Raw genomic sequence first — 18750 nt, forward strand, 5'->3', positions numbered from 1 at the left:
CATAGATGGCAGCCCACCAGGCTCCTCGTCCCTGGGATTCTCCAGGCAAGAACATGGGAGTGGGTTGCCATTTCCTTCTCCAATGCATGAAAGTGAAAAGTGAAAGTGAAGACGCTCAGTCATATCCGACTCTTCTCGACCCCATGGATTGCAGCCTACCAGGCTTCTCTGTCCACGGGATTTTCCAGGCAAGAGTACTAATGCTGGTGACTCAAGAGCACCTTTTAACTGTGAAAAATTATTAAAAATCTATACAAATTAAACTAGGAAACCCCCCTTTATTTCTGACCCAAATTTCTTTCCCTCCCTCAGTAGTAACCACCAATGAGATGGTAAATAAATGTCCTATCTTATTTATAAGCATTTATATAGATGTATGGATAATAGACTTTTAATTTTTTCATGTAAATGGGATTATATGACACATATTATTCTGTAATTTGCTTTTTTATATAACAGTATAGCTTCAAAGTCTTATTTCTGTGTAAGTAAATAAAATATTAATAGCTTTCCTGGTGGCTCAGATGGTAAAGAATCTGCCTGCAGTGTGGGATACCCAGCCGGGTTCGATCCCTGGGTTGAGAAGATCCCCTGGAGGAAGGTATGGCAACCCACTCCACCATGCCTGCCCAGAGAATACCCATGGACAGAGGAGCCTGGTGGGTGATAGTCCATGGCGTTGCTAACAGTTGGACACAACTGAGTGACTAAGCACACACACGTTATTTTAAAAGACATGCATTGTGGTACATATTAGGGAGTAGGGATGTATTATACTTCATCTAGCAAACTACTGCAATCTAGTTGGGTTGTTTCCTAGAGAAATTATGAGAAATGCTCCATTATCTTTGAACAACAATCTTTGTGCAGATAAATACTTCTGAAGAACTCCTAGAAATCTAACTGTGCGTTCAAAGGATATGTGCATTTTAAAAAGCTTGATTGAGGTATAACTCACATACCATAAAAGTTACCCATTTTAAGTGTGTATTAGTATATTTATGTTTATATGGTTACTCGTATAGGTGAAGAGTTGTATGACTGTTACAATTTTAAATAATTTCTATCATCCCATCCCCAAAATCTCATGTCCATTTGCAATCATTTCCCATTCCTACCAATGGAACCACTATTTTGCTTTCTGTCCCTATAGTTTTATCTACTCTGAACATTGCATACAGATGTAAGTGTACACTATATCATCTTTCCTGTCAGCCACCTTTCACTTAGCAGTATGTTTTTGTTTGTTCATGTTGAAGCGGAGAAGGCAATGGCAACCCACTCCAGTACTCTCCCATGGACGGTACCCTGGTAGGCTGCAGTCCATGAGGTCGCTAGGAGTCTGACACGACTGAGCGACTTCACTTTCACTTTTCACTTTCATGCATTGGAGAAGGAAATGGCAACCCACTCCAGTGTTCTTGCCTGGAGAATCCCAGGGATGGGGGAGCCTGGTGGGCTGCCGTCCATGGGACGAAGCGACTTAGCAGCAGCAGCAGCATGTTGAAGCATGTATCAGTACTTTGTTCCTTTTCGTGGCTGAATAATATTTCATCACATGGATATACCACATTTTACTTATCCATTCACCAGCTGATAGACAACTGGATTTGTTGGTCCACCCTGGAAATTATAGCACAAGAAGAGTGATCATCAGCAGTGGTCACACACAATAACCAAGTATAAAAGGAGCCATAAACATAGAAACAACAAATTTAAAAGGACCCAGTAGTACGTCCAAGACAATACCTAGCCAAATGTCTCAGAGGAAACACCACTTGATGACTTTAAATAGACAAAACCTCAATATGATTCTACTAATTATACAAGATATTGATAAGGCATACCAGACTCTGGCATTACCATCTTTCTGGGAGAATGGGAAGATGTTCCAAAACATCTCCAATTGATAATCAGACTGCATTTTCTCATGAGAAGGAAAAAAAGGAGAAATTATAATTGTGAGACTGTGAAGTTATCTTATAAGGTTTTATTTACCCTAAGACTTGGGAATAAAACACTTCACTTTTCATTGTATTAGTAAATGTAAGCTGGGTAGTAGTATTCTAATCCTTTTTTTTAGCTGCACTATAACATTTTAAATCTTATCAAACATATTTACACATTATCGACCAAGGGAGTTTTACAGAAACTAAAGCCTGAGGTGTTAATATTGACTAAAGTCAATACTGTGTTAATTGACCTCTGTTTTTTTTTTCAAATCTATGACTATACTGTAAGAACCACACAATGGTCTAATGAAATGGACCAATGGCCTCAAAACTGTCACCTTGGAAAACTGCCTAGTTATTCCAAAGATGTAGTTATTCCTCAAATTATTTTTGTAGCCCACCTTCTGCATCGGCCTTTGGAGCTCATGGTATAACCCTAGACATAGAAAATCTTCACTGCCCGGAGTAGATATAATTTCTTTTAAAACAGTCCAAAGATATTGGAGCTGGGTGAATGAGCTGAGTAGTAATTTGGGGATGAAAAATAAGGGCACAATTATAAAGTAATTTGACTCTCCAAGGCTATTACAACCAATAGTATAATGTAATCATGTCTTCAGCTTCCCAAAGTGACTTCTTTGAGGATGAAATTAATTTAGCTGAATTAGCAAAATAATTCCATGGTCATACTTATGCCATACATGCTCACAAGCACTAAAACGTGGCCCTTCCAAAAATGTATCTCCCACTCTTCTACCAAGCTACTTAAAATGCAGAATACTCTGATCTGAAGAACTAACAGCTGCTGCTAAAATACCACATATTCTAAGTGTAACATAATATTTTAGCATGAATTTGCCTGACAGAATAGACTGCCAGCCTTGACTGACATAAGACAAGAGGACATAACTGATTTGGCGGGGAAGACCATCAGAGGGAAACCCCAGAACCACCTTCTAACCCTTGAATTGAACACAGCACCCCCCACATCCCTTCCAGACATCCACCTTAAATAGATCAGACAAAACACAGCTGTATGGTCCAAGCATGTGGTGATTTTTATTAAGAATAACTTTGGTTCTAAGAATTCCACCCTTAATTCTGTAATACTTTCCATTAAAAACAATTATACAAGAGCAAATACAAAAAATATTAAATTATGAAAACAAATCCATTAAGGCTCCCTTTATATATATTATATACACTCAAACAAGTGAACATTTTTCAGAGTAGAAGAATAAAGTCAACTGTGGTAGCTTAGAAAGCAACACTACCTTCCTACTTGGAGATTAGAAAACACTGAGCTATTTTAAGAAAACCATAGAGTGGAAAAATGGAGCCATTTTTGTCAAAAAGTGGCTCAAAGCCCAAAACTGCTCAGATGTCCGTGAGTCCTAGAGGTTTGGACTGTAGAGTATTGAAGTGTGGGGCAGCAGGGAGGGAGAGAATGATGCCTTTTTAAACTCAAGCTTATGAGCCGGGCTGACCTGGCAACTTCAAAAAGCTTTTCTATCTGTACATTCCACTGTTTAGCGAGGAAACTTAACTTGACACTATTTACAAGTCTTCTTTCAGCCAGACCTTGGACTACCAACCACTACTACTTTTGCAGATTTGTGAGTGAGATTGAGAGGGAAATGCTTTTGGAATTTAGCTTTTCCCAGTGAAGCATGAATTCTAGGTAAGTTCTGGGAACAGAATTGGTCCTTCTGAAGAAGCCTGTCTGGGCCCTTGAAAATTTTATCAAGTGGCAGAATTGCTTCAAGGATACAGGATCTAAAGATCTTGCATATCCAGCTGGATTAAAGGCTATGAGCTAGTTTTGAATCTTCATTTTATAAATCGCATCACTATTTCGTATACACAGAGAAAGAACTCTAGTCAATGTGCAATCAGAAATGTACTTTCAAGATGCTTAGTTAACGCACTTTCTTCTTGCAAAAAGAAGGATGGGAAAAAATAGGTATCCTTCCATCCTTCCAAAGCAAATTACTATACAGCAACATTTTATCCTAAGCACCTCGTATTTTATTCATATAATACTTGCTGATGAAAGAAATGTTTCAGGTGTAGTCCACATGTTCTCTGACTAGCAGTACATTATCTCTGCATTTACTTTTGTCTTGTTCACATTAGGGATGAATAGAAGCCTAATGGCCAACCATGAAAACTGCAGAATTCCCAGAGAAAGCTAATTTCTACTAGGCTGATTAAGGATTCAAAAGCTTAGGATCCAGCTTTCTTTGATTCTTGAATTATAAGAAGAGCCTTCAATGTCGAACTTACTGGATAAGTAATTTCTACAGAGAACATACTGGATCCACACAGATTCTTCTAAACCACCCCAAGTAGAAATGCTTCCCCTGCCCATACTGATGACAGAGAATGGATTTTGCATTAAGAATCTGCTGTAAAGTTGGTAATTCGGGGTTCATGTGGAGGATAATATGCCAGTTGGAGAGCACAGACTGAGTGTGCCCCATCCCCTCAGCTGTTCCTGAGAGATCAACAGTGGTCATAACATCATCCTTACCAACAGTATCACCATCACGAAGGTAGGGATGAGACAGTCTTCCTTCACAAGGAAAAAGGGCAAAGAGCTGGTGATCATTAGAGAATTTCAAAGCTTGGATTCAAATAATATTCAAAATGCATAAATGCTATAATTCTTCCAGAGACCAGTTCATATTCATTTCACATCAAAAAGCCCAAAGAACTCTTCCTTCCCAAGCTTCCGGTGGGAGCTTTCCCCATACTGTTCTCAGAAGAAACCAAAAGACTTGAACGCACTCCTTTGACACTGAAGTTGGGCTATTCGGACTAGTTTTTATTTCTCGAAGGGCTGGGAGATTATTTCACATGAAAGGACTAAATGAGCAAGAAATTAAAAACAAAAATGAAACAAAAGCCCTAACAGTTATCAAAGCAATACCCGGATTTGTAGGACACACCTTCCCTGAAGTAGAAGGTCACCGTGAAGCCTCAGAAAACCAGCAGGAATGAAAATAAGATCAAGATGGACATTTACAGAGTTTTGTTTCTAAATTTTGTTTCTGTATTTTTACACCTCCTCATCCTATTTCTGAATCTTAATGTCAACAAAGGTAACAGCTGTGCTCAACATGAATATTCACATTCTCCAGCGTGAAGCCTAAACTGGGTGAGAGTGTAAATGAGACAAGAAAACGGAATTTACAAACGGTGGATGTAACAGATTCAATGCATTTCTGTGCAATCTAAATTATTGGATAGATAAGAAAGGAAGAACGAAAGGTGTCTCCTTTAGGTTTTGAAAGAGAAAAGGCTCTGTGCCCCACTAAACTTGGATTGAAAGAAAAACCAAGTAGTGCAACTCTCAAGAATTTATTCCAGTGTCCTCTTCCCTTGTTTCTTGCTGTTGTCTTTTAAAAGTCTTTGAACACAGGTCCACTATCCCACCTTAAGTGCTGGTCAACATCCTTTGTTTGGCGAATAGGAACTGCAACAGTCACAGACGACTCACCCACCCGGATGGGAGAAAAACCAAAATCAAACCCTTTTGAAAGTAACAGATCTCTGCTGGCTGGGATTCACTCCAGGGGCTTTGGCCCTGAGCTTAGGCGCTGGGGAGGCCCTGGCACAGGCCTTCTGTGTGCTGGGCTGGGTGCGTGGTCTCTGCAGCCTGGACCTACGACTCCTGGGTTTGCGCCACTTCCTGGCCTGTTCTTCTGAGATTGCCTTTAACCTTCACAAACTCTGGGGCATTTTCTTGCTCTTCTTGCAATTTCTGTTTCTCAAGTTCAAGCTAAACAGAATTCAGAAACAGGAGAATTATTTACCAAGTATTTACAAAGGGAGAGGCTTTCCAAAACACTGTTTTCTCTTCCCAAAGGCCCTAATGACTTCGATTCCCAACAGAAGAAAACCTTCTCCTGTCTCCACTTTAAAATATATTTATGTTTTCATATATGTGGTGGGATCTAGGTCCTGGGGTAAGAATTCTGCACAGAAGCAGCAGCCCACTGGTTGTTGCTGAAACCCTGGGGGGTGACGAGAACTTGAAGATCAAGGTTAAGGATGAAAACAAGAGCTGAGGGAAACACACATATGTTGTGAGGGAAGCTGAACTTCACTCATGTGCTTGAGCTCCAGCACTGGGCTGTAAATTCAATGGTAGTCCCTGGCTTTGGCTGTGCCTCCCTGATCTCTTCTAGACCCTCAACAGAATCTTTCTCTTTATCTTGAATGTCTTTTAGTCCACCTGCAGACATCTGTCTCAGCTTTTCCTTTCACTGTATATAAACACTTATATCCGACATGCCTGGGAAATTCTGAACAAGGTAAGTCAGGGAAAGACAAGTACTGTATGATCTCTCTTATATGTAGAATCTAAAAACAGAGGGTAAAATGGGGACTAGCAGGGACTTAGGCTGGGGGAATGGGAAAGATGCGATTAAGGGTACACACTCGCAACTTTCAGAAAACTAAGATCATTGCATCCGGTCCCATCACTTCATGGGAAATAGATGGGGAAACAGTGGCTGACTTTATTTTTCTGGGCTCCAAAATCACTGCGGATGGTGATTGCAGCCATGAAATTAAAAGACGCTTGCTCCTTGGAAGGACCAACCTAGTTATGACCAACCTAGACAGCATATTAAAAAGCAGAGACATTACTTTGCCAACAAAGGTCCGTCTAGTCAAGGCTATGGTTTTTCCAGTGGTCATATATGGATGTGAGAGTTGGACTATTAAGAAAGTTGAATGCTGAAGAATTGATGCTTTTGAACTGTGGTGTTGGAGAAGACTCTTGCGAGTCCCTTGGACTCCAAGGAGATCCAACCAGTCCATCCTAAAGGAGATCAGTCCTAGGTGTTGATTGGAGGGACTGATGTTGAAGCTGAAACTCCAATACTTTGGCCACCTGATGCAAAGAGCTGACTCATTTGAAAAGACCCTGATGATGGGAGGGATTGGGGGCAGGAGGAGAAGGGGACAACAGAGGATGAGATGGTTGGATGGCATCACCGACACAATGGACATGGGTTTGGGTGGACTCCGGGAGTTGGTGATGGACAGGGAGGCCTGGCGTGCTGCGGTTCATGGGGTCACAAAGCGTCGGACACGACTGAGCAACTGAACTGAACTGAACTCCCAACTAGAAGATAAGTCCTGGAGACCTAATACATAGTCCAGGGGTTACAGGGAGCAAAGCAATTATAAACATGAACATTAAGAAACTAGAACGCTCCCTACCACTAGCTGCTGCTGCTGCTGCTAAATCGCTTCAGTCCTGTCCGTGCGACCCAGTAGACGGCACCCCACCAGGCTCTGCCGTCCTTGAGATTCTCCAGGCAAGAACACTGGAGTGGGTTGCTGTTTCCTTCTCCAATGCATAAAAGTGAAAAGTGAAAGTGAAGTTGCTCAGTCGTGTCTGACTCTTAGCGACCCATGGACTGCAGACTACCAGACTCCTCCGTCCATGGGATTTTCCAGGCAAGAGTACTGGAGTGGGTTGCCCTTGCCTTCTCCGCCCCACCACTAGAAGAAAGGGTAATTATATGACAGAAGTGTGGGCTAACATTACAATGACAATTGTGATACAAATGTATAAAATCAATGTACTTTCCCTCAAACAATATTTTATGTCAAATATCTCAATAAAAAACCCCCGCCTTTACCCCCAATCACCCTTACCTGCTCCAACTTCTGCTGCCGTTTTAATAGTTCTATTTCCAAGTCAGATTTCTTCTTTTGTGCTTCTTCTTCCTTCTGCTTTATTACTTGATCTCGTTTTCTCTTTTCCATCACTTTCTGCAGTTCTGGTTTATTCTGAGGGGCAAGACCCCTACAAAAAAAGCATTAACAAATCACTTTGCTGAACACCTCAAACTAATGCAATACTGTACTTCAAAAAAATTTTAATTGAAAAAAAGTAAAAAAAAAATTAAATTGAAAAAATTTTTAAAGCATTAACAAAATTTGTAATCTAATGGATACATATTTCATGATCAGAAATTTAGGCACCAACCACAGAAGGGCCCAGTAGCTTAGCATGACTGTGACGCCTACTACCAACTAACAGTCAGCACTGAGGAGCCTCAGCAATTCACAAGCATGGAAGCAAAGGGCAAGGGCATCCTTCTAAGAGTAAGCAAAACCCGCTGCTCAATAAAATCTGTACTGCATGCCAGATACTAGGCCATGCAAGGGAGGCTAGTGTCTGTGGTTTGTGGGGGGAGTTCAGGAATAGCACGCTCATTCAGAGCGTGTGATGGTCACCTATACTGGAGAGGAAGTTGCCTCCACCCAGAATTCCAGGGGAAGTTTCCCAAGATGGAGCCCCTGACCCCAAGTATTAAATGTAGCCTGGAGAGAAGCTAGTAGAAAGCTCAACAAAATGGCCTGGAAACCTCCTCCAACCCTCCCTCTTTCAGACTTGGGAGAGGATTCTCACACATCCCAAGGCACACCCAAGGCTCTATCACTGCTGGGGTTGTGGCCACGGCAAATCCAGATCCCGACTCCCAGGCCAGTGCTCTGGAACCATTTCAGACACACAGTTCAACTGCTGACAATGCTTGGAAGTCAGGCTTCAGGGAGCGATGGATCAGGCTGCCAGCTCTTCATATGGGGCGAAACAAAACCCAAACTTAGGTCATTCCCTGTCAGCTCTCATCTGAAAGGTTTGAGCCAGGTCAGAGGAAGGACATTCATTGATGCTTTCGTAGAAGGGATTTCTATGCTAAAATCAGCTGGGATTTGCCCAGTCTCCATTTCTTCAGCCAGGGTTGTTGGCCAGGTTGTTCCTCAGGGTTTGGCCAGGTTGTTCCTCCAGTCTGGACTCCCCCATGCCCCGACCCTCTGTGCTGTCTTAGCTGCCCACCTCCTGTTCACCGTCCTCCCTCTCTTGAGCCAGGCTCCACTGGCCCCTAAAGTGTCTCAACTCTGTGTTCACACTGATGACAAAAACACAACAAGTTACAGAACAGGAAGAGCATTATCAAGGTCAGACAGCCAAGGGGATAAGTGACAGTGCTATCACACTCGCACCCACGAGCACACACACAGCCACAACAGGAACTCGTGCTTGTCTGGGCTGCAGGAAACCAGCTCTGCTGGATCAGCCCAGGACCGCGGAGGCCCATGTGCCTCCCTACACACCTGCCGGCCTCAGTGATGATATCATCACTGAGGAGTCTGTGCACCGGGCCCATCAATCTCCGTGGCTGTTCTCCAAACTACTCCAATCAGCTAAGGCAACTAATCAACCAGCAGTCATCTGAATAACTTAAAGAATTTCCAAAACACGTTCTGGTTTTAAGAATCTCAACAACACCCTTGCTTCAATCTCTTTCAAGTTCACCCTATCATATTTTGCAAACTAATCATACTTGCAAACATCATACTTCTTCATCTATTGGAATTTTTAAAATTCTGGCATCTCTCCTCTCTACCTACTTTTAAAATCACAATAAATGATTTTTTCAAAGCTGCTGTTTGTAAAGTAAAGATGAGTATAATCCATCACTGAAGATAAAGGACACAAAATAACATGTATATCTTCCCTTTCCCCATTTTCATTAGCAGAACCTTTGGTTTAAAAAAAAAAAAGAAAATACTAAATTCAGCCATATTTCCAGTGAAATAGAGGAGGCTATTTTGTGATTTAATTACAATTTGTTTCCCAGTTATTAAGATTGTATGAGGTGGAGAGAAGTATAGGCAGACTACTCCAGAAACCAAATCTTTACTCAGTGCAATAAAAAAGTTGCTTACGGTACTTTCCTCCTATAGACTTAGGTGTCACTGAGCACCGGAAAATCTGTTTGTAAATAATCTGAAAAAGACCCACTGAGCTTCATGACTATTAAAAACTCTCACTATGACACTTACAGAGTTAAGGGATTTAAATTATAGAATTAAGAACTTAGTTACCTGCACAATTTAAATTTCAAACTATAATTCACTGGAGAAATTAACCTCAACTGTTATTAAGTGTTCTGGATTATGCAAAAGCTGTTGAACAAACTGATGTATGATGCATTAAGCTGGCACTCTACAGAAACATGTGAATGGGTTTAACTAATACACATATTCATTTTCTGTTCAAAGATTTTACCCAATAGTGCAGTAAGATAAAATATTTAGTAACACAAAACTCAGGAAAATGGTGCTTATATGATAAATGTCCTGCACTTATAATAGTCAAGAAGTCATACAAATTGAATTAATATTTTATTAAGCAGCTCACTTAACTTTGTGCTAAATGGAAAAAGGCAAGCACTATCTATGTGATTCTCTGAGTCTAAAACTGGATCAGACTTCCCAGAGAGCATACACAGGCAGAAATTAGTTTCTCTCAAGTTTCATAAAAATGACAGTATAAGCCTCTGCATGACAACATTGATTATCTTTAATCCATTCTGACATATACAATTAACAAGAACTTTCAACTGACAACTTGGTCTGGGGGCCATGGTACCACTCAAGACCAAGAGTTATTCCCAAATTGCTTACTGTGACTTTTATAGTGGACCAAGTTGATTTTTTAAATTAGTGAGTCCTCTTTGAAAAAAACAATGTTTTTTAGGGCTTCCCTGGTGGCTCAGATGGTAAAGAATCTGCCTGCAATGCAGGAGACCTGGGTTCAATCCCTGGGTTGGGAAGACCCTCTGGAGAAGGAAATGGCAACCCACTCCAGTAATCTTGCCTGCGAAATCCCACGGACAGAGGAGGAGCCTGGTGGGCTACAGTCCGTGTGGTCACAAAGAGCTGGACATGACTTAGCAATTGACACTTTGAAAAAAAAAAAAAAAGTTAGGTGACATATACATATTAGCAAGACAAGAAGTGAAAGTGCACCTCAACTCCCCCGGTCGACATCTACTGGGCACACCATTCGCATGGTATTCTAGGTGAATGGTGGCTCTGAAAACTGTACAAGATAGAGGCCCTACACCCATAGACTGCTCCCCACTCCTGTGTGCATTTGTGCTCAGTTGTTCGATTGTGTCCAATTCTTTGTGACCCCTTGGACTGTAGTCCACCAGGATCCTCCGTCCATGGAATTTTCCAACCAACAATATGTTGCCATTTCCTCCTCCAGGGGATCTTCCCAACCCAGGGATGGAACCTGAGTCCCCTGCATTGGCAGGTGGATTCTTTACCACTGAGGCACCTGGGAAGCCCTCCCACTACTGCATCCACAGATAACTTCCCATCTAGTCTGTGCTCCCCTATACTACCTGTACCTTTATCAGAGCACAGAAGTGCCAAAATTTTGCCACACCTACAGTGAGACATTTAGGTGGTTTCCAGTTGTCCCTGATGGAACACAAGGAGGCGAGAGACTTCTTCGACCATTTATATCTGTCCTATCCAAGTATTTCTGTTGGCAACATTCTCAGAAGCAGAACTGCTGGCTAAGCATCTGCATATTCTGGATTTGGATGTGGATGGCCAAATCACTTTCCAACTAGGCTGCAACAATTTATATTCCCACCGTCACCAATGAAAATGTACAGACAACTTTTAAAGGTCCCTTTCACTTTTCATAGAAACCACTGAACACATCTGGGGCCGAGTGGACCGCCCCACCTCCACGGCGGCCACACTTAAACCTGTGACAAGGAAACCATCATGCGGGTCAGCACCGGGCAGAGGCAGGTCTGGCACAAACCCTAACACAACACACTCCCTTCCCCTGCCTACCCAGCCAAGCCTCTTGGCCTAATATTTTCCTTTATGGGGGAGGAGGAGGGTTGCCTTTGGTTCTCCAGCCCTTGATCTTGAATCTTGGAATCTTCCGGTTTGGTCGGCCCACATCTACATTGTTGACTGAGCCCTTTCTACCTGCATGGATTCAAATGCAAATATTTCTACCTCAACTTCCCTTATTTTCTTTTCATGTTGCACAACAATAAGCATTTATTGAGGAACTAATTGTTTGTCTAGCAAAGCACGCCGACTGCAGAAGGTCCTGGAAACTGCTGACTGAAAGGTGCAAGCCAAAGATCCAATGATAGGGATGCAGGGTAGCTGGGTATTCTATATTTGTCCCAAAGGACTCTTTTTAGAAGGGCTTCCCTGATGGTTCAGTGGTAAAGAACCCACCTGTCAATGCAAGAGACATAAGAGATGCGGGTTCAATCCCTGGGTCGGGGAGATCCCCTGGAAGAGGGCATTGCCTGGAGTATTCTTGCCTGGAGTATCCCATGGACAGAGGAGCCTGGCAGGCTACAGTCCATAGCGTGACCAAGAGTCAGACACGACTAAAGTGACTTAGTATGGATACTCTTTTTAGAGAAGGCAGATTCTCTCTAAATTATATCAGAAATAAGCACTCTTGAACAATGATCTTCCAAGTATCAAAAATAATGCCTCTTGCAATCTGCCATTTTATGAAAATAGCTAAAGACTCTGAGAACCCTAACACAAGGTCCTAATCGTCAGACCAATGGCATGACCAGATCAAAATATAAAGACTTTTTAGGGACTTCCCTGGTGGTCCAGTGGTTAAAATTTCATCTTCCAATGCAGAGGGTGCGGGTTCAATCACTAGTCAGAGAGCTATGATCCCACATGCCTCTCAGCCAAAAAAATCAAAACATAAAACAGAAGCAATATTGTAACAAATTCAATAAAGACTTTAAAAATGGTCCACATCAAAAACATCTTTTCAAAAAAAATTTAAAGACTTTTAGCCTGAAACTTAGGTGGGTCCAGAAGCTGGCAAACAGAAGAGCAGAATCCTTGAAGGAGTACGGGACACAGTTTGAGAACACCTATGAGCATGTGCTCTCCCAAGCATGGACTCTGCTTTTGTCTTCTGATCTCTAGAAGGTGCTTCCAACAACTCTTTGAACTGCAACAGAGCTTTGAGCCAAATACGCAGCCACAAAGAGCAAAGGTTCCACAAAGCTTGTTCTGTGATCTCAGTTCTGTCTTCCTCTCCTATTCCTACCCCTTCTTCTCAATTATATATTATTTTTAAAATTATTTATTTATTTTTCTGGGCTCCAAAATCACTGCAGATGGTGACTGCAGCCATGAAATTAAAAGACGCTTACTCCTTGGAAGGAAAGTTATGACCAACCTAGATAGCATATTCAAAAGCAGAGATATTACTTTGCCAACAAAGGTTCGTCTAGTCAAGGCTATGGTTTTTCCTGTGGTCATGTATGGATGTGAGAGTTGGACTGTGAAGAAGACTGAGCGCCGAAGAATTGATGCTTTTAAACTGTAGTGTTGGAGAAGACTCTTGAGCGTCCCGTGGACTGCAAGGAGATCCAACCTGTCCATTCTGGAGGAGATCAGCCCTGGGATTTCTTTGGAAGGAATGATGCTAAAGCTGAAACTGCAGTATTTTGGCCACCTCATGCGAAGAGTTGACTCACTGGAAAAGACCCTGATGCTGGGAGGGATTGGGGGCAGGAGGAGAAGGGGACGACAGAGGATGAGATGGCTGGATGGCATCACCGACTCGATGCACGTGAGTCTTAGTGAACTCCGGGAGTTGGTGATGGACAGGGAGGCCTGGTGTGCTGCGATTCATGGGGTCGCAAAGAGTCGGACACGACTGAGCGACTGATCTGATCTGATCTGATTTATTGGGCTGTGCCAAGTCTTAGTTGTGGCACTTGGGATCTTCAATCTTTGTTTGGGGGTTGCAGGATTTTAGTTGGGGCGTACAGGATCTAATTCCCTGACCAGGGATCAAACCCAGGACCCCTGCATTGGGAGTGAAGAGTTTTCACCACTGGAACACCAGGGAAGTCCCTCATTCATATTATTATTAAATTTGATTCATAGCTGTCTTTAAAGATATATATAATTAAAGACATACATAATTCTATATTGATTTCAACCCTTTTTTATTCCAAAAAGCGACTGTGTCACCTTGAGAAGACTCTTTAGCCTGGTACCCTGAAGAACTTCCCTTCAATCACATATCAAATTAGAACAATTCCAAAACAACACACACTGGGTTTCTGAAAAAAATCATTGGATTAAATATGGGAAAGTCCTTTACCAGTTGCAGAAAAGTCAATAGAATTTCATTATAGTACAAACTAGTCAGCAAGTATGACAACCCTTTAACTGAATATATACATACTATCAGGGCTTCCCTGCTGGTTCAGATGGTAAAGAATCTGCCTGAAATGCATGAGACCCAGGTTTGATCCCTGGATTGGGAAGATCCCCTAGAGAAGGAAATGGCAACCCACGCTAGTATTCTTGCCTGAAGAATTCCATAGACAGAGAAGCCTGGCAGCCTATAATATAGTCCATGGTGTCACTAAGAGTCAGACATGACTGAGCAACTTTTATTCATTCATTCATACATACTATTGATGTGATACTATTATTTGGTACTTAGAAATAAAAAGCCAAAGTTGTGAAAAAGCATGTGTATTAGAAGAGGAATATAAGAGAAGAAACCACTTTAGAAGTCTTTACTCTAAAACCAGTTGTATTTCTAATAAGAGGATTCTACCAAATTAAGATTTTACCTTTGAAAAAAACCTAAAGAAGTAGGATAAGATATACTCACTTGATTTTGCAACTTTTATTTTTTTAAATACACTTCTACAACCAGATCAGAACTCTTCAGAGAAAAACAGGAAAAGGCAATAGGGATTTTTAAGATGCTGCGGCAGGGTAAGTAGAAAGATGGGTGGTGCTTACTGAGCACGTCTTACATAGGTCAGGTATTTTAGTAGATGTTTATGCACATTCTCCTTCATTTTCATCTTTATAAGAAAGATTATTTTTATCCCTCACTTAATAGATGAAGAAACAGATCTCAGGAAGGAAGACTTTGTCCAAAATCATAGAAGGTTGGGAAGATCCCCTGGGGAAGGGAATGGCAACCCACGCTAGTATTCTTGCCTGGAGAATCCCATGGACAGAGGAGCCTGGCAAGCTGTCCATGGGGTCACAAAGAGTCAGACATGATGAAGCGACCAAACAACAAGTTAAATGTTGAACCGGATCCATACCATTTCTCCCTGACCTCAAAGCCCACGTGCTGTCTACACCTTGGTGCTCAAGAGAACATGAGCATTCTCTAAAAGCAGCTGAGCTGGGCCCAGCTAAGAGGTCAGCTGTGCAAACAAGAAGAGAAAAAAGCACAGGAGAAAGGCCAACAGGAAGATGCTGCATCCTCACAGGATGTATCTACTGCAGGAAATCTGGAAACAGATTCACCGCACAAACCAAACCAGTAATGTTCTACCTGTAGAGGTATGACCCAGGCTGCTACGTACATTTCTGCAGAATAGTCTAGAGCCTCTAATTCAAACAACGACTATGCTGCCAATTTTGGTTTACTTTTGCCTCTATTTCTGACATGGAGGCTTTTTGTAGATGTTACAGAAAAAACACAAAACCAACAGCAGTTTGAACTTACGTTTCTCAGAGATCAGCTAAGTGTCCTAGTGCTATTTGACAGACAAGGAAACTAAGATCCAAGACATAAAGACAGTCAGAAAATTTTTTGTTCAGAAAACCATTTAGCTACTCTCTTTTAGAGGATATTAAACTTTCCATCTTCCCAGCAAAATGCAGATGTGGTTTCTCAGGAACAGCTCCCAAATTCTCTGGCCTACTGAGGAACTTACATAGTCCTGTTTTACTTTGGGCATGATGATACCCATTTGGTTTTGTTGTTGTTTTAACTTTTATGTGATGAAGACAGGTAGAAGTTAAGCACTTATTCAAGAAGGATCAAACTCACATTCTGTTGAATAAGGGTTAACCCAGCAGCATACTGTCGTGTTGGGGACAGAAAGCAAAACACATCACCACTTCTGGAGGGAGAGACGTAATCGCAAAGAGTTCCCGGGACGGGAGTTAGGAGTTCTGGCCTAAGTATACTCAGACGGAGAATTACCAGAAGAATGCCCCCTCATATCCTTGTTAAAAGGTTTTATTTTTAATTAAGCCTTCCTTCCAAAACATTACCCCAGGCTTAGCTTTGTCTGCACATCTTTCAGTTCAGTGAGTAGTAGCCACCCTTTCACCAAGGCAGAGCAAACAGTGAGTGGTTGAGTGATCCAGTTTCACAATTCAGGTCAACAATTTTAGTCTGAAGACCCAAAAACAGTTCTAAATGAAGCTTAACAGATCTTAGAGAAAATAACATGTGTCTTACATACTCAGCTCTACTTTCTCAGCTCTCCTAGCCCAGTGATCTTGCTTAGAATCACTTAAAGAGCAGAGTACCAGCCATAAAAAAAAAAATGAAATAATGCCATGTGCAACAAAATGGATGGGCCTAGAGACTATGATACAAGGCGACGTCAGAAAGAGAAAGACAAATACCATATGATATCACTTACTTGTGGAATCTAAAATACGACACAAATGAACTTATCTATGAAACAGGCTCACAGACACAGAAAACAGACTCATCGTTGCCAAGGAGGAGGAGAACAGGGGAGGGATGGATTGGGAGTTTGGGATTAGCAGACACAAACTATTATATACAGAATGGATGGACAACAGAGCCCTACTGTACAGGGAACTATATTCAATGTCCTGTGATAAACCATAATGGAAAAGAATATATATTTACATGTATAACTGAATTACTTTGCTGTTCACCAGAAAGTATCACAACATTGTAAATCAACTATATTTCAATAAAATAAAATTTTAAAAAATTTAAAAAGCAGAGTACACCAAACCCAACAATCAAAATTACATTATGACACAGATGGAACTAACAAATGGTTTACAAGGAAGACAGAAGGTAAATGTTTTACTCCTCTCCAAAAAACAAATAGTAATAATAAAAATGATTGTAATCATTTAAAATGCCCCCTAAAAACAAACAAATGAAAACACAAGAAAGGGGGTCCTTATCTATTGTTAAGTCAGATGTGGTTCTAGAGACTTCTCTCTGCCACTCTACAAATGCTGCTGCTGCTGCTAAGTTGCTTCAGTGTCCGACTCTGTGCGACCCCATAGACGGCAGCCCACTAGGCTCCCCAATCCCTGGGATTCTCCAGGCAAGAACACTGGAGTGGGTTGCCATTTCCTTCTCCAATGCATGAAAGTGAAAAGTCAAAGTGAAGTCACTCAGTCGTGTCTGACTCTTAGCGACCTCACGGACTGCAGCCTACCAGGCTCCTCCATCCATGGGATTTTCCAGGCAAGAGTACTGGAATGGGGTGCCATTGTCTTCTCCCTACAAATGCTAAGGTTGGCATTATCTGGTTTTCACGTTTCCCCAAATATATGGGGAAACAATGTACTTCTCTTTGATGAAGGACATGCTCTTTTATCCTTAATCCAGCCTCTTGCGTACACATTCTAAAATATGTGTCCACCTGAGAAGGGGACTCAGGACCACAGAACCTGAGTGATCCTGGGGGCAGCAGCTGAGCCTATAGACGGGTTTACATCATGGATGTTCTGACTCAAGGATGTGCGAAGGAATAAGGAAGCTTTCAACATGGTCAAGAAACAAATCTAGTTACCTCAAAAGTCCCCTAAGGAAAACTTTGCTCAAAAAGCCATCATACCTTTTCTGATTCATAAGAAGTTCTCTGTGAAGGTCTTGATGGTTCCGGGACGTCTTAACAGGATTGACTAGTTTCTGAGGCCTAATGAGTTCAGGATTGTCATCGTCTATATAGTCTGGCTCGGCCATGATGTTTCTCGGGATGAGATACTTGTCCTTGGGGTCAGAATCCTCCAGTGGGCTGTCTGAAACAGAACGATGAGAGTCATTGTGGTGTCGGTTCAGACGTCTGTCCGCCCAGAGCAGAGGCCTGGGACAGCCGAGCACATCCTCCAGGGGGCCTCCGCCACTTCACTGGAAACCCTCTGAAGCTCTGTCTTAGCCACGGCGGGCAGCAAGGAGCAGGAGAAGCCCACTTGGTTCTGGGAGTAGACAACTAAAGCACAGGAGAGTCCCACAGCCAGACGGGTCCCCACCAGGCTCACCGTGAGCTTCAGGTCACACAGGTCTTGCCCACCACTGTGTCTGAATACCCGCTGAACCCACAATGAGCACCTAGGCACCAGACCCAGGTCCTTCACACTCCCTTCAGCCTCCAAATTAAGACGTTCTAAAAATGTACAGATCCCAGAGCCCACATAAGAGGCCAGCAGCTCCCCAGGGGCAGATCAGCCTTCTTATCCTGCCAGGCTACTGGTCCCTGTCTCCTTCCCACTCCTGTGAGCACCCTGGAAACTTCATCCCGTTCATAGCCTTTTGCATCTTTCCTCAAGTGGCACCTTCTCAGAGAGCCTTGACCTCCTCCTAACTGCCCTGCTTAAACCTGCAATCCCACCCCAGCCCTTCCCTACTTCCTCCAAATCACAGGTTGACTGACTAGTCACTGGCCACCTAGAGCAGATGCTCCTGAGGGCAAGGATTTCATCTGCATACACACCCCACCCCCCAGCTGCCAGAACAGTGCAGGCGCAGAGGGAGGGACCAGACAGCAGAGCCCAGCTCTTCACACTCGTTGTCTAGAAGGAAGAGGAGGCTTCACTGGAGAACAGAACAGACCACCCAAAGTGGCTTATTTCTGGGCTTGGACTCTGTTATCAGTACGTGAAAGGAACACATGACGTGATGACCCCTGGGTCCTGTGTTCAATTTAAGTGCGTGTGTGTAGAGGCCCCTGGAGAGTGGGGCACATGTCTCCTTCCTTCGTCCCCTGCAACCTCGATACACAGCAAGCACCATATGAAAACGTGTCATATTGTGTGAGAAGGAAGAGAAAAGGCATGGGGGCAAGAGCTGAGGGGACATGGCTGGCTGAGTGCAGGCTGAAACCCCGGTGGTCCACCTGGCAGG

At 42.6% G+C, this 18750-nt stretch overlaps 1 protein-coding gene across 2 annotated transcripts in view; it reads right to left on the reverse strand.

Annotated features, from left to right (window-relative positions):
* Positions 1-2987: 2987 nt before the first annotated feature.
* The window catches only part of FAM107B (family with sequence similarity 107 member B), a 79496-nt gene continuing 63733 nt past the window's right edge, over positions 2988-18750 (reverse strand). For both annotated transcript variants that reach the window (XM_019973081.2, XM_070802102.1), the window contains exons 2-4: positions 17465-17648; positions 7629-7779; positions 2988-5736 (exon numbers count right to left, since the gene is read on the reverse strand). In XM_019973081.2, coding sequence (XP_019828640.1) covers positions 5620-5736; positions 7629-7779; positions 17465-17592 — 396 coding nt within the window. In that variant the 5' untranslated portion in view covers positions 17593-17648 and the 3' untranslated portion in view covers positions 2988-5619. The remainder of the gene's footprint in view (positions 5737-7628; positions 7780-17464; positions 17649-18750) is intronic.

Source organism: Bos indicus, chromosome 13 (assembly GCF_029378745.1).
Source record: "Bos indicus isolate NIAB-ARS_2022 breed Sahiwal x Tharparkar chromosome 13, NIAB-ARS_B.indTharparkar_mat_pri_1.0, whole genome shotgun sequence".
Taxonomy (NCBI): Eukaryota; Metazoa; Chordata; class Mammalia; order Artiodactyla; family Bovidae; genus Bos; species Bos indicus.